The 17,517-nt window shown below is 36.1% G+C and overlaps 1 protein-coding gene across 1 annotated transcript in view; it reads left to right on the forward strand.

Moving 5' to 3' along the window:
* grk3 (G protein-coupled receptor kinase 3) overlaps positions 1-17,517 on the forward strand; it is a 127,018-nt gene that overhangs the window by 100,954 nt on the left and 8,547 nt on the right. Inside the window, exons 12-20 of the mRNA XM_002932071.5 lie at positions 1,948-2,042; positions 3,379-3,486; positions 9,145-9,211; positions 9,525-9,625; positions 10,014-10,080; positions 11,189-11,284; positions 11,532-11,694; positions 12,633-12,769; positions 16,777-16,890. Of these exons, the coding sequence (XP_002932117.2) occupies positions 1,948-2,042; positions 3,379-3,486; positions 9,145-9,211; positions 9,525-9,625; positions 10,014-10,080; positions 11,189-11,284; positions 11,532-11,694; positions 12,633-12,769; positions 16,777-16,890 (948 nt within the window). The remainder of the gene's footprint in view (positions 1-1,947; positions 2,043-3,378; positions 3,487-9,144; positions 9,212-9,524; positions 9,626-10,013; positions 10,081-11,188; positions 11,285-11,531; positions 11,695-12,632; positions 12,770-16,776; positions 16,891-17,517) is intronic.

The raw sequence follows: 17,517 nt of genomic DNA on the forward strand, positions 1-17,517 counted from the left end.
AATATTGTGAATACATTAGGACGAGACAACAACCTATTTCAGTCTTTGTACAAATCATTAAAACCATCCCAGAAATAATACAAAAGACATCATTATGCTATTGAATATCACCTTTGGTTAAATTCTTAATGTATTTTATGTTTCTTATAGTCCTGGAGAGAGAAATATTTCAGTAGAATGCTTTGGTTGCAGCCAAAAAAAAGTAAAAAAAAATAGAAAAAATAGATCATAAATATATAAAAAACTGTAAGAAAGAATAATAAACTCTATGGATTGAATAGGGAAACCATTTGTTATTTGTAGAAATTTTGATGATCAGTATTTGATATTTCTTTTTTGTGGATTCTATCAGCATCATGAAAATTATTTATAGTAATCTTAAACCCTTTTTCTGGAAGCCCCTTGTAGGAAAAAAATGTGTGTGTTTTTTTTTTTTTAAATTAAATCTATTTGCATCTCATTCATCAGGGATCTATTGCTGCAGTAATATCTTTTATTGATTGTAGTTGATTGATTGCAGTAGATTCAGTAAAGATCTTGCTTAATGTCCACTTCTTTTTTTAAATAGTAAAGGTCCCCCTTTTTTCGCCATTTAAAATATCCCCTTTCATAATAACCTCTTACAAATAGAAAGCAAACAATATTTTGTAACCAATAACCAATATAACCCATCAAAACGATAGGCCTTTTAAAGAAAAATATAGCAGATCTTTTAGAAAATAACAGGCCAGTTATTGTTGGAAATTAGTTAACCCTTTGCTGTTATAGGTACTGTTATTGGAAATTCCCAAGGGCTGAAGCTAGGCACTGGCTATACAGCTAGTCAAATCTCAACTCCAGACTGATTTTGCCCATATTGGGAGAGTGTAGCATTAGGTGACCTAATATATCCTTTACTGAAGTTTAGTTAATATGTTAAGTAATAAAATCTTAAAGGAACAGTAACCCCAAAAAATGTATATATTTCAAAGAAATGAAACTATAATGTACTGCTGTCCTGCACTGGTAAAAGTTTTGTGTCTGCTTCAGAAACATTATTAGAGTTTATATAAACCCTGGTGTGTAGCCATGGGGGCAGCCATTCAAAAGAAGAAAAGGCACAGGTTATAATACAGCTAACAGAAAAACCCTGTAGAATACAATGGTGTCTTATCTGTTATCTGCTATGTAACCTGTGCCTTTTCTCCTTTTTCCAGCTTGAATGGCTGCCCCCATGGCTACACAGCAGCTCATTTATAAAAACTATAGTAGTGTTTCTGAAGCAAACACCCCAGTTTTACCAGCGCAGGGCCACAGTACATTATATTTCAATTACTTTAAAACACTTTTTTAATTTTTTGGTGTTACTGTTCCTTTAAGGAAAAATAATACAAATATGAAATATGCTGCTGGTATTAGTCCCCATACATTAAATTTGTTGTAGAGCCGCTTTTTTCAGATTTGCTTCAACCATTATTGGACTTTATTTTCTTGTTTTTTTAGCAACTCCACTGCTTGGTGCCTTCATTGATCTGCCTAGTTGGTCACAACTGAAGTGCTTTAGCTTTCAATATGACCCTGTGTCCAGTTACATCTTTAAGTGGCATATGAAACTCTTTTTAATTTGGAAAGCTGTCAGTCTCCTCACCCCGTTAAATCTCTTGAAAAAACTATCCTTTGGTAACATTAGGATCGCTGTAGGTATTATTACATTACTCGCTGTAATTCTGTTTAATCTCAGGGAAATGCCTCCTTTTCACATTTTTCCACGATTAAGCTGAATTGCTCCAAGTAATTCACTTGTGGTGATTCTAATGTTAGCAAAGGGAATGGTATTTTGGGGAGATTTGTAGCCCCTGATAACCTATTTTTAGTGTGGGCAACAAATCTCCCTGTGTGCCATTGCTGAAGATGTTGTGATGTGTATTGTCAGATGTATCTAATCTTATCACTTTTTATAATTTCTAGCCGGCAAACATTCTACTAGACGAGCATGGCCATGTGAGGATATCAGATCTGGGTCTTGCATGTGATTTTTCCAAGAAGAAACCGCATGCTAGTGTGTAAGTACAGTACATTGTTTAGGTACCACTAATATCATTTTGTAGAAAGAGTGCATTACTTCCTAGAATTCAGTATCCTTTCAGGCCAATATATTAGGTTTCAAAATTCCAAGAAATAATGCCATTCTACACTAGGTTAAAGCAGTTATTTTAAAAGGAAGAGATATGTGCATCAGTATATATTTTCCTTGCATTTTTGTGTAAGAGTAAATAATAAATATTAACAGGGTATTTTAACTGGACAGTATAAATACAGGAAAGCCTGTAATAGAAAGCCTTATTCAGAAACCCTTTATACAGAAAGCTCTGAATTAGAGGAAGGCCAGCTTCTATAGGGACATATTTATCAAAATGTGAGATTAGAGCTTGCCACAGAAAAATTCTGTTCATTCCTATGGGATTTATACGGTAGAAGCATATTTATCAATGGTTTAGAGTTCACTATTTGTTAAATATGCTTCTAAAAATCCCATAGCAATGGATGGATTTTTTGTCCTATTGGTTTTATTTAATGTCTAAATGATTTTTAGCAGACTAAGATAGGGTGATCCAAATTACAGAAAGATCCATTAATTGGAAACCCCATGTCCTAAGAATTTTGTGCGCATATGGTGCTTTATAAACATTTATTTTTTAATGCTCTTTAAGTATTTTCAATACATGAAAACCAAAAATTACAGCTGAAATTCTCAAGGTGTTTTAATCATGTTTGAAATATAAAAAAATATATATTTTTGGCAATTAAAATTAGCTTATGCCAAAAGGGTGGTATTTGCTACTAATAGTATTAGAAAGATTTGTAAAATCATATTCAGCACATTAGACAAATTTACATTTCTGGTTGCTGCTTTTTTTTAGGAATATGTTGGTATATAGGAGAAGAAAGCAGGAACCCAATCATCTTTGAAGAATTTTTTTTTTTTTTTTTTTTTCTTCAATTGTTGGAAATGGACAAAATTAGTTTCTTTTAAAATGACATTTAATAATAAATTCTAGATATAAATAAAGGAACGTTTCAAATGCTATTCAATTAAACTCAAGACGTTTATATTTAATTGTATTAAATAATTCAGCTAATGTTCAAGACAAAACACACCACTCTTTGTGGTAAATGATTGCAATCACTTACCTGATATCTCAGTTATCAAAGGATAAGACATATCGGATGGGCCCACCGGTATCCAGGAAAGTCCTCGTGGGCCTTTCTATTCCTAACCATTTATCCTATTTCATGATCATTTCCCATGAAAACAAAAAGGCTAAAATAGTTGGAATGATAAGTTTTAAGAAAAGATTGTATTATTGTATTATCATTTTTTCCGTTTTGGAATTTCAGAGGAACACATGGGTACATGGCTCCAGAGGTGTTACAGAAGGGGACAGCTTATGACAGCAGTGCAGATTGGTTCTCTCTAGGATGTATGCTTTTCAAACTTCTCAGAGGGTAAGTATAATAACCTTGGTAAATGACTGAACTAACAAACATTTCATTGTTTGATTACTAGGTTTATTTTATTAAAAACAAATTTGGAAATGCTGTTTGGAGCTATTTTTTAAGTCCGTGATTGCTTCAAATTGCAACTTTTCACCTAATAGAAGAGGCAGTGGAGAAGATGTGGCCACTACTGTTTGCTTACATCATTTGAAATCAGTGCCAATATAGACCGATTCAATGCTTATTTACAGTATATGTAAAGCTCAGGACAACAAGTGATGTTACCCTGGCACTAACACCTCATATATAAAGAACTTGTACCTTCACTTTTTTTCTGTAGGTACATTTCCAGAATCTGATCACTAACTGTACACTGCACAGCAGTATGAATACATATAGAATATTATCAAGAAGAAATATACCGTTCTGTTATTTCTGATGAATTTTCCTTTGGGGAAGTCAGTTTGCTTAAATCACAAAAGAGACCTTCATTGTGCAGTGTATTTTAGGAACATTGGTTGGAAGACAGTTCAACATCTTTTTCTGAGTAAAGACAAAGACCTGTTTCAGAAAGCTATTCATAGATATGTGAAGTAAGGCCTGTCCTCTACAGTAATATAAAAGATTGCTAGGCGGGTGTGATAAATGCCCTAAAATTAAAAGATATTAGTAGGTGCAAGCATATGTTTAGAGAATGAATGAAGCTGAAAACCCTATATTCACGAAATGTGCTACAGCCATTTCTTTGCATCAGAACAAAGGAAAAACATTTCTTTTCATTACACTTACCAGTCCTTGTAATAAGTCAGCTGTGCCATTAAAAAGAAAGATAGGTCTTATATTTAAAGCAAGATACTTTAAGGGGTTGTACATCTTGAAATTAACTTTTTTGTGTGGTATAGGCAATTCCACTATTATAAATGACTTGCATTTTTTTTTTAATATTTTTTATTGCTTTTAAGCTCTCCGCTTTTAAATTGCCATGTGGTTGCTAGGGCTTAATTAAGGCAGTGTGAATGATTAATAGAAGAAGGTCTGAACAGCAAGATAATGAAAAAGTAGATAAAAATAAATTAAAGAGAATCTGTATGTTGGTTTTGCTACTTTTGTCTAATGTTGACATTAGTCCTGTGAAAAAGCAGAAATAAAGGTGGCCATACATGCACTGATATTTTGTATGAAATACAGTATGATTGGTGTGTGTATGGTAGGAGACAAGGTGACTAATATCTGTGAAAGCCTGGGATATCGGCTGTCTCCTTGGTCGGGCAGGAAAATTGTGATCGGGCTCCTCAGAAGGTACACAAACATAGTAAACGTTGCTAAATTGTCAAATAGTGGTAAGAATTCCTTTGTTTTTACCTGCATATCTGACGATTCAGCTCTTAAAGGAGAAGGAAAGTCTTTTTGGCATTTTACTGCAAATAGATTCGCCACATTAGTGCCACCTATATTTATTGTGCAAAAAGCATTACCATTCCTGAGTAAAGAGCCCTAGAAGCTTTCTCTGTTTAAGATTACAGCTGCCATTTTAGCTTGGTCTTCATAATTTCCTGCTGTAGGCTGGTAGCTCAGATCACACATTCCTAAGGGTGAGGGGGAGTAAGTTTTATGAATTTTTATGGGAGGGGGGAGCAGACTTTGGGCCCCAGGAATAACGGATTTTTCTGAGAGGAAGTCAGACACCGAAGAACATCTTTACAAAATAGGACAAGAAATCCTGTGTTTCTTTTGTTAGAAAAGTGCAGCTTTTCTGTGTGTGCTTATGGCTGTATTTACATAGACCTTACTAAGTTTTAGGGCTCTGGTACACAGGGAGATTAGTCGCCCGCGGCAAAACTCCCTGCTCGCGGGCGACTAATCTCCCCGAGTTGCCTTCCCTCTGCCATCCCACCGGCGAACATGTAAGTCGCCGGTGGGATGGCAGACGCGGCGGCGCGATTTCACGCAAATCGCCGAAAAAGACAAGCGAGTCTTTTTCGGCGATTTCCCGAAATCGCCCCGCCGGTGGGATGGCAGGGGGAAGGCAACTCGGGGAGATTAGTCGCCCGCGAGCAGGGAGTTTTGCCGCGGGCGACTAATCTCCCCGTGTACCAGAGCCCTTAACCTTTCTTTCTCCCTTAAAGTTAGTAGATTAGACCAACGATCTTTCCTACAACCAATAGTTGTGGGAACGATTGTACAGTAATTGTAGCGTGTGTGGCCACCTTTAATCTACAGGCATCAGCACGTGGACTGCAACAGCTTGAACAAGCAATTTTATGTTACTTACATAGAGGGCAGTTGGGTAAAGGTGTTACAGTTGTGTCCATTTTGGACTCGCATTCTGGGCTACAATGCTACCACTGAGCACTGCACCTTGTGCACAATATAATGTGCTAGGTCTTGTGGCAATAGTAAATTATCCCTAGAGCTATATTTTGTTGCACACAGGCCACAAGCATATATTTGTGCTGTGTACAGTATTTGGATTACTACCATATGATATCCAGTTTATTAGAAGGGCCCGCTTCCAAACGTATATCTGATGTCAAATACAAAAGATGTAGTAGTACCACAAGGAAGTGCACAACATGAAGAAATATAGTATTAGTAGTGTAGTATTTTTAATAAAATACAAAAAAGTGCAATAAATTTTATTTTGAGAATAAAATATGCCAGCATTTGGCTTCTTACAAAACTCCAAAGATGACATAGCATATAAAATGTATGTCCGACACCTTTCATGTGTTGATCTGACATCTAATGGGGCATAGTGTTGCTATATGAACCACTTAATAATACATATGCTGCATATTCAGTCTGCATCTGGTGAGTAGACCGACTCACCGGGGGTTTTGGTGGAGAAAAGTTTCCACTTATTGCACATGGTTTTGTAACTAATGCACTTTCCCTTCATTTTGAAGATTGTGAATTGAGGCTCCTAACATGTTTGAGTTCAGTGGTGTTTGGATCAAATCTATAATTTATTAAGAATACTACACTAAATTCTTCTATGTTGTACACTTCCTTGTAGTGCTACTACAGCTTTTGGATTTGACTTGGGACCTCTATACAGAGGGAAATATAAAGGAAGCTACAATTCACTGCATATATATATATATATATATATATATATATATATATATCAATCCAAATGGTGTCCACACTCCAAGGCTCAATATTCTGTGGGGTGCTAGCCAAAATTATGCATGTATAGAAAATAATCATCTGTGGCCAGCACACCCTTCAATGTTTTATCAAAAATTTTTTATTGTAGATATATTGTTAAAACCAATGTTTCGGTCCTCATTAGGACCTTTCTCAAGGATAAAGGTCCTAATTAGAAAGGTCCTAATGAGGACCGAAACGTTGGTTTTAACAATATATCTACAATAAAAATTTTTTGATAAAACATTGAAGGGTGTGCTGGCCACAGATGATTATTTTCTATATATATATTTATTCACTGTGACGGTCACATCAAAGTGCTGGTATCTGGTATCAGTTTGGTTTTCATCTATTTTCTTGGATATTTTTGGAGAGAAATAAATCAAATCCGTCTTAGTTGTTTTTGTCTATAAAACTCAGGATAACTAATTCACTTGCATCTGATTCATGGCTTCTCTATCTGTATTCTTGCTTTATTCTTGATTTATAGCCTCTCCCTCATGTGGAAACAGCTGCTTGTTTGTGTTAAAATAAGTTCCACCTGAGTTGATGCATGAATTCAGCATATGAGCGCCACTGTAACCTCAGAACAAACTGAACAAACGCTTCCAGCTGAGTAGCCACGGCGAGTTTGTCTGAAAGGGCAGGACTCCCCTTCAGCGGCCTTATTTACTGTGTGCTCTACATCTGATGGCTCTACTACTGATCATAGAATTTGATCAAGGTGTCTAATTTATAGATATTTTTATTAGCAGCAGCAGAAATGGGACAAAAAATAGGTAAAATTCTCCACGTTTTTCCAGGGGATTTCCCAGAATCCCAGATTTGTTGCATCTGCTGCAGACCAGAGAAAGCTGTGCAACACCTTAGGAGCATAGTTGTGTCACAGTCTAATTTGGATGCTTAGGGGATATCGGGTATTTAAGCTGACCTCCTCTGCCACCAGTATGCAAATCCAAGTATAAAATAAAGATAACAATATCTGTGTAGGTGCAGTGAGGGTGTGCCCAAGACACACAAATTGTTCTTGAAGACGACGCCCCCCCTTCTCTAACTTTGTCATTGGTACCTGTGTATACCACCAGTTCTTCCCCAGCCCCTCTCAATAATCTGTCTACTTGTTCCACCACATGCCGATCCATAGCACCAGGCAAATAGCAGACATTTCAGCATGTATGGTCCTTGAGACAAATAACCCTATCCACAACAGTCAGTGCTTCTTTGTGTCCACACACTGCACCTTTATCTGCAACTGGCACATTGGGTAAAAGACAAGGGCAGCCTGTTTGTCTATGGCATTTAAATATGTTTTAAAAATGCAGTATGTGCCCATGTCAGTACCTTGTGATATCTCATTATACTTGTATATACTGCTTAAAAAAATAGTATTAAACACACAAAAAAAATATATACACATGTGTGTGTATATATATATATATATATATATATATATATATATATATATATATATATATATATATATATATATATATATATAATATATGCATTTGAAAATGAGAGGGTTTAATTTAAACACTGCTTTGTGGGAAATGTTATTGATTTCAGAGCATGCTATATAACATCTTTCCAAATATTAAATACATTGTGTATTTTCTTAGCTTTCCAAAGCACACATCTCCGAAACTTTCATTTATACAGTTATCATATTTGTCCTCCAGTCAGCTTAGCCAGTTGTGGCTAAATATATGTCTTCTATTCAGAAGTGATGCCTTAAAGAATTTATAGTAAATTATATAGAGAAATAGATTTTTCTGTTGTCTGTTTTGCTTGTGATTGATTCTGAGCTTAATTCATGTATGTGCTTCTAATTTTGTTTTCTACTTTGCCTTCTACTTCATATTAGTCTTTATTTGTCAGCTGTTGTTGTTTGTTTGTCTGTTTTTATATATTTTTTTTATATTCCCTTTTCTGCCTGAAAAATACATCTGACCTTGCTTTGTGCCCTTGATAATTCAGAAATCGAGGTCTATACTGCCCTCTGGTGTAGAAAAAATACTTTGTATGACATCTTAGAAATAACTCTGCTCTGTATTTTATCTTATCAAATATAGCACTGCTTATATCAGCCGAACATAATTAACTATAGCTGATATTGTGCAGAGACACTCATGTCACAGTGTGCCTTTTCTAAGGTGTCGGTAATAAAATGGAAGGCTACTTATAGCAAGAAACACACAAGGAATAATTGTTATACCAGGCATGAACAAGGGTCGTTACGTATTGACATTTTTATCATTAGAAAACCTGTGTCATGGGGCACTACCTTCCAAATGATTTCTAATGAACCCAATTAATAATGCATTTATTTTCCTGTTAGCATAATTCTCTATTACATACAACTGATTTCACTTATTTGAAACTAAATGTCATTTGTTTGTTTTGAAAAATAGCCAGGTTGACCTAGAACTTACTCTTTTGTGTGTTGCTTTCAGTTTTTTACTTAAGTAGCAGTTATCTTGCTTTTTTTAATCATTGCTCTTGTCTCTCTTTCTCCAGTCACAGCCCTTTCAGACAGCACAAAACCAAAGACAAACACGAGATTGACCGCATGACACTTACCATGGTAAGATTAATCATAATGTTGTTTCAGACTCCTGAATCAATAGGTTCTTATAAGAGAGCTGCTGGAGAAAACATCCATGTACCTTGTTTCTCATGCCCTCTTGTCCTCTTACATTGTAAGCTGTGTTGAAGAGGGCCCTCTTTGTATCCGTTATCAGTTGTATTTTTATATGTAATCTCTATGTTCAGTGTATGCACCCATTTATTGTGCAGTGCTGTAGAATATGTTGTTGCGTTATAAATGTATATATAAATGCTGTTCTAATGGATTTCATTGACCTACATTTTTTTACTTTTTTGCATCTTTTGGATAGAATGTGGAGCTTCCAGACTCTTTCAGCCCAGAGCTAAAGTCCCTTCTGGAGGGCCTTTTGCAGCGGGATGTCAGCAAAAGACTTGGCTGCCAGGGTGGTGGGTACGTATCGCTACTATACTAATGGTCTAAGTGTAACTTGCTGTCTTACTGGCAGCTCATGTTTTGTATATGAATGCATTTGCAATACTGTTTGTTTTTTTACCTGACTTATAACCCATACCACACATGATCATACTGAAAGGGATGTTTATAGTGGTGGTCAGTAATAAAATTAGTACATCCCAACATTTTGTGCTGCTGCATGACAAGATTAATCTTAGTTTGCAAAGACTTGAATGAAAATGGTGAATGATTTGTAAGAAAATGCGTTAAATGCGGTTTGCAGCTTGTCTTTTCCTTCAGCCTGACATGTTTTGGTTCACAAGTTCTTCCCTTGTTGGAAATATTTATTTTTGAAATATTAATGCACGTTATGTGTTATTTGCAGTGCACAGGAAGTAAAGGAACATGCATTTTTTAAAGGCATAGACTGGCAACAGGTGTATTTACAAAAGGTGAGTTTGCCATGTAAACTTAGGTATTGATGGTTATTTGTGCTTGCCTAAAATTGATTGCTTCCCATAAGAATTAGGAAACCTTTTAACATAACACAACCTTCCTATTTGATGTTCATCTAGATAAAGCAAACTGATGACCAGATAAGTACCGTATATACTCGAGTATAAGCCAAGTTTTTCAGCACACAAAATGTGCTGAAAAATGTGCCCTCTGCTTATACTCGAGTCCCAGACCCCATGCTAGCAAATCCTGCTGCCCCCGCCAACCCTATAGCGATTCCCGCAGCCCCCACCATCTCTATAGCCCTCACGCACAGCACAGACAGTCTCTCAAAATGAAACAAGTCAGTCTTACACAGTGGCGATTTAAAGTTCCTTCAGTCCCGTTTAATGTTGCTCTTAGCATGCCGATAGATAGACAGTATCCGTGTCCGTGTGGAAGACATGACAACCTGAAGGGGCGCGTGACGTCACTTCCGCCCCAGGCGCCACTGTGGAACGCACCAACAGGTAGCAGGCTATTGTAGAAGGTCTTGTGTTCCTATCGCAGCGCTACACTTCTGTGGGAAGCCGACATAGGCATGCTGAGAGCGACATTATCTGGGACTGAAGGAACTTTAAATCGCCACTGTGTAAGACTGACTTGTTTCATTTTGAGAGACTGTGCTGTGCTGTGCTATAGAGATGGTGGGGGCTGCGGGAGTCGCTATAGGGTTGGCGGGGGCAGTATATAACTGTTCTTATTACTTTACATGTGACATATTACATACATTACATATATTAATACTGTAGTATATATTTCCTATTGATCCTAATTATAGTTAATCATAATTGACTGAAGTTAAACACATATCATTTGTTTAACTTCAGTCAATCAATAATTACCTATAATTTAGTACTTAAGTACAGTATTTCCCATTATTAGCAATACTGATCAGGTATCAGCCTAGGCTTATACTCGAGTCAATACAGATTTCCAGTTTTTTTAGGTAAAATTAGGTACCTCGGCTTATATTCGGATCGGCTTATACTCGAGTATATACGGTAGTTACCTTCATCTGTTTTAAACCTTCATTTTCTCTTGTTACTCTGGTTATTCTTTCAGTATCCCCCGCCTCTGATTCCTCCACGTGGAGAGGTAAATGCTGCTGATGCTTTTGATATTGGATCATTTGATGAAGAGGACACAAAAGGCATTAAGGTACCACAACTCTCTAAATGCCTGCTATGTATATGCGTGTTAATGACGTGAATCAGTAAATGTTTTACTACTTTCATTTTATTAAACTTAGTTAGATCTTTCACCTACTTGTAAAGAAATACAAGATGACTCTGCATACATCATTTGAAACAATGCCATTAAAGTATTTTTCAGTTTATATATGTAATCTTAATGTTTGCAGGATATAATCAGAAATGTATCATAAAGTATGTATATATATTTATAGTTACTTGATAGTGATCAAGAACTGTACAAGAACTTCCCTTTGGTGATATCAGAGCGCTGGCAACAAGAAGTAGCAGAAACTGTTTACGAAGCAGTCAATGCTGACACTGATAAGATTGAGGCCCGGAAGAGAGCCAAAAACAAGCAGTTGGGTCATGAAGAAGGTAAGGCATATCCATAAATGTAGTTTGTGAGTTTCTTTGCAGTTTGTTTTATTCCTAATACCTTATTCCACCATAAGCAAAAACATTTTCATAGGCTGGTCACAATTCATGAAAATTATATTGCTGAATCAGATATTTCTTATACAAGTAATCTGTCCTTAAAGGAGAAGGAAAGTCATTTTGGCATTTTACTGCCAACAGATCTGCCACATTAGTGCCACCTAGAATGCTATATTTATTCTGCAGAAAGGATTATCATACCTGAGTAAAGAGCCCTAGAAGCTTTCTCTGTTTAAGACAGCAGCTGCCATTTTAAGGGAGGCGGGAGGGAGTTCATAGCATTCTTATGGGAGGGGGGGAGCAGGAGAGAGGAGAGCGCTATGCAGACTCTGGCTATGGGAATTGAGAATTTTTCGAGAGGAAGTTAGACACCCGAACAACATGTTTCCAAAAAAAGAGACAAGAAATCCTGTGTTTCTTTTGATAGAGGACTAAGTGCAGCTTTTCTGTAAATGCTTAGTGCTGTATTTACATAGGCCTTTCTGATAAAGCTTACTTAGTTTTTACCTTTCCTTCTCATTTAAATGTAGTTTGTTATATAAAAGATGTAATCCATTGTCTGAAACAGTGCACCATGGGACTACAGATTCTATCTATGCCATGCTGGTTGCTTAGCCTGCTTAGAGAAATAGCTCATCTCTTTAAAATGATGTGTAGGTGTGCCATTGCTAGGGACTATAACAAATTTGCATTAGATATGTCTTTGCCAATTGACTATTTATTCCAACATAATGTAAGGACTATCATTATTACACAAGTAATTATTTAGAAACACAAGCACAGCTGGAATATAGATGGTATCCGGTTTAAATGCAATGTATTAGATGCAAGCCTTGGATCTGAGATAATGCCCTAACATCCACAATATTTTCTTGCAGATTATGCACTAGGAAAAGACTGTATTATGCACGGCTATATGCTAAAACTGGGAAATCCCTTTCTGACTCAGTGGCAGCGACGTTACTTTTACCTCTTTCCAAACAGGCTTGAATGGAGAGGAGAAGGGGAATCACGGGTAAGAGCTGCTGAACGAATGTCTTGCCAGTTTGTAACCCATTTGCAGTTGTCAGATTGGCTTGGTGTAGAAACCAAAAAAGTGGTTTGGGCCTAAGAGGTAGTAAAGTTAAATGTATTGCTGTCTTTACAGATGTTGCCTTTTACTAGGCATGTATTTTGTTAGCAAATCCTTTACTGGATTGGAAAAATTATTTGTGACTATTGATGCAATTCATTTCAATATGCCAAAGCCTTAGCAGTAAAACTATGTATGCATTTTATTAAAATGATAAAAAAGCCTTAGCAGTAAAACTATTTAGAGGAGAGGATGATGCAGTACATTTTCATATTATAGTTCATTACATCTAAGCTAACATATTTTCTGTTTTTTTTTTTTTTAAGTTGACATAGCTAGTACTGCTATAATAATAATATGGGATGCAAGGACACTTCTCTTGTCTACACTGAGCCACCTAACATATTTTCTATTTAGGTAGAATAATTTTATAGGGGCACTCTGCAAACAGAATTTGAGTGTACTATCTAGGCTGGATGTGGGCTGTAATGTAAGAGCTATAGGATTGCTCGCCATCTGAAGCAGTACAGCAGACCAATGTCAGAAGACTAGTTAATATAGGCTTATTTTCCCCTTTAATCTGTCAAGGTGGCTTTGGTTATGTGGTTTTCTTTGTCACTTTACAAGTAAACGCACAAGTAAGTTGCACAGTACTTCTAACACGCTCCATATTGGACAGTATGCATATGATGGTATTTTTTTCATTTAGGAACTCTGGCGTATTTATAAAAAAAAGCATCACCTGGTAAGGTATTACTGACCGGACTATAACATCTCAGCTTGAAATGCTATAGTCATGTTGTGGAAGTGAATCAGACTTTCCCGTTTAGACATTAGAATAACTAGTGAGTGAAATACCTAGATCATGGTTATAGCTACATTGTCTTGTTTTATATAAACATTCAGTCTTTAATTATTGGTACAATCATCCTCTGAACTTAGGGTCACTATACCCTTCTGTTTTTCAGGCAACTTGTGATTAGTACAGGGGTATCTATAATCTCCCTATGATTTTACAGAAGCTGTGGGATATAAATCAAATGGAAAATTAAATATGCTTTCAACTATTACGTTTTTTAGGCAAATCTGTTATAGAAATAAATTTAAAGGTATAGTGTACCTTGAAACCCATCTCTTGTATTCTTAGCCATTAGGTATTATAAAATGCAAGTGTCCTGTTTTGATCTTCTTGTTGGCAAGCAGTTTTTCTCAAACTCTGAGGCAGTGGTGTAACTACAAGATCAGGGATTCGGGTTCCAAATTTACACATGAGTTCCTCCTGGCCAGTTGCACTGCATGTTTCCCCTAGTGCTTTGAGGACTGTGTTATCATGTGGTTTTCCACTGGTTTTGTCCCTGAGGAGGAGCACTGGTTGTGCTCGAAACGTTGGAATTTTTTCAATAAAACCACTTCTTCTTTTGTATCAAGTCCCTGTGAGTGCGGCACTCTTTCTGTTATATTTTTGTTTGTTTCCCTGATAAAAATATTATAAAAATATACTTTATTCAAACCATATGAAAAACATGATTAAATGATTTTGTTCAATATTTGTGTGATTTCAGTACAAATAAGTTAGCACCTGGGTCATGTAGTGATAGTGTGCTGAAAATATTTTGGACTATATATTATTGTTGGTGTGTTAATGTTATTGATTATTATTTGTTATTGTTTAGTGTAACCAAGCTAGCATAAATTTATAGAAGACAATCCTAATTTTTTTAATTTAGATGTTTTATTTGCCTATGGCATGTTACTTCACATTAGTTATATACCATATATGGAAAAACTCTGATCCCAAACATTGTTTATAACTGATTCCATACCTATATATAACACATATAACCTTTCTTAGTCATGACCCGCACTCAAATAAAAAAAAAAAAAATTGGGGAGCAGCACAAACATTATAAAAAATTATGGGGGTGCCAAATAAAGGCTATTTAGTAACCTCTGTGCTTGATCTCAGCTTACAGGAGGCTTTGTTTGGTAGTAGATTTTGTTTTTATGCAACCAAAACTTGCCACCAAGCTAGGAATTAAAAAGAAAAAACACCTGCTTTGGGGATACTGAGAGCAACGTCCAAGGGGTTGGTGAGCAACATGTTGCCCCATAGCCACTGGTTAGGGGATCACTGTGCTAAAGCTTATGATGCTCTCTGTAAAGGCTAACATTTGCAAATTCTGCAATGATGGGGGAGCAAATATTTTGCAATGTATGTGCGTGATAACATGGCCTATGCTTTACTCCTTTTAAAATATAAAATGTTAATTAGAGATATGCATAATAAGACCAATAGCTGAAAAACGGATATCACGTGCATTATACAACAACAAGTAAAAACAAAGCAATTTTATGTAGTGTTTGAGTGGACCTTGAAAATGTGCCAACTACAGGGCATTTGTTTGTAATGGGCCTATTATAGGCTCAGGCAAAACACTGCACCAGCATCCTATGCATTGAGAACTATGTGCTATTCATACAGATGCAGTGTTTAGCCTACATCTACAGTGTGTTTCAATGTCCATTATACGTGAAAAGACTGCTCTTCAAGATGAACTCAAATGCAGTGCACCTTGAGTGAATGTTGCAAGTGTTCCATAGTTGCACACAAGCAAAAAGAAAACAGACCTAATTCAAAACAGTGTAGTCTTAATGAAAGATAGCAGTCTGGCTGTGGAACTCTAATATCATTGTGCTGAGATGTCAGCGCTTTAGATGAATGATGTAGCTCTGTCGGAAGTGGTGAGATGGAATGTTAATGCTAACATTATATATATCTGATATGGGTGCCATTTTTAAATATAAAGGGATTCTGTCATGATTTTTCTAGTGTATTTTTATTTCTAAATAACACTGTTAACATAGCAAATAATTCACTCTACCAATAACCAATTACTCTTGAACCAACAAATGTATTTTTTTAGTTGTAATATTGGTGTGTAGGCAGCCATCTCAGTGCATTGTGCCTCATCCTGATCTTTCAGAAGGAGCCAGCGCTACGCATTAGAACTGCTTTCAGATAACCTATTGTTTCTCCTACTTCCATGTAACTGAAGGAATCCCAAGCTGGACTTGGCTTTCTTACTATTGAGTGGTATTCTGATATCTACTGGGAGCTGCTATCTTGCTACCTCCCCATTGTTCTGCTGTTGATATCACTCCAACTTGCAGCGCAGTAGTAAAGTGTGACTGAAGTTTATCAGAGCACGGGTCACATGGCTGTGGCACCCTGGGAAATGAAGAATAAGGCTAACCCCATGTGAAATTTCAAAATGAAATATAAAATAATCTGGTTGTGTTTTTAAAGAAACAGATTTCTTCGGAAGAAGCAATTAACTGATATGTTTTGAAAAAAACATGTTTTCCCTGACTGTATTTCTTTAAGACAATGCCTGAGTGCACTGTTTTGAATTGGGTCTGTTTTTTCTTTGGTAGTGTTTATTTCTGTGTTAACCCAGTGTGCACCGACCGTTATTTGGTTGTCAGTATGTATGTATATATATGTATATATATGTATATATATATATTGCAGAGTTGCTTACGTATAGTAGATGCCAGATCCAATACAGCTGTGGAATTAATAAATGCACTGTAGCTGCAGGGGAAGGCCTAACTCTAAGCATTCATTGTAGCATAAGTCATTTGTTCACTGTTGAGTAGGATTGGCATAAGGTTGTTTTAACCATTTTGTAGATGTAATAAATATTTTCTTTATTGTTTACTTTGTTATTTTGTATTATAATAATCTCCTGTTTAGCAGCCTATATGGTTAATAGATTAAAGATGCCTCTAGAAACCAGATATCCTGATATATCATTCATTTGTATGTTTTTTTTTTTTTGGTGACTGTGATAATGTAACTAATAACTAATGTGTCTCAGACTTATGGGATCAGTTAATTACTTATGCTAGATTGGAAATAAATTGATGTCTCTCCTCTCCTTATGCAGCAAAATTTATTGACTATGGAACAGATAGTATCTGTGGAGGACACCCAAATTAAGGACAAGAAGTGCATCCTACTGAGGATTAAGGGAGCAAAGCAGTTTGTCTTGCAGTGTGAGGTAAGTTTAGCCTCAAAATGGTAGTATAGGCCTATGTTCAACCTTTTCTTTCTTTGTTCATTTTTTAATCCATTGTTTTTGAACAAAGGACGTTTTAGGAATGTGCATAAATCCTCTTTGTGGTAAAAGGAAGCCCTTATGTATTTATTTTTTTTCTCTTTGAAACAAATTATATGATGAAACAATGTTTATGATGAGAAGACTTGCCCCTGACTTGTACACACCATTTTAATCATGACTGGCAGAGAAGCAGTGAGAAGGGCTCACCCCTCCTCAAGGCTTTTTCCAATTAATTATTGAAGTGCCATCCTCTCCTCCACAACAGTTCATTTTTTTCTGTCAGCTCAAACAGTGGAATCATGTAATTCTTTCTACAAGAGAATTAATATATTTTTTTTTTGTTTTACCCTTTTACATAACCATAGATGATTGTGTAGGGTGGGCAGGCAGCAGTTTAGCTGTGTATAAATCAGCTAGGTTCATCATATTTGTATTTACATGACATAATAGCACAAGGAGCTGTGTTGGGGCTGTGTTATTATTAGGTTTAGTTGCCTCATAAATTAGATTTAGATATAACTGGTTATTTCAGCATGCTCATATTTTAAATATTTCCATGTGTAATGT

This window comes from Xenopus tropicalis, chromosome 1, assembly GCF_000004195.4.
Source record: "Xenopus tropicalis strain Nigerian chromosome 1, UCB_Xtro_10.0, whole genome shotgun sequence".
NCBI classification, from domain to species: Eukaryota; Metazoa; Chordata; class Amphibia; order Anura; family Pipidae; genus Xenopus; species Xenopus tropicalis.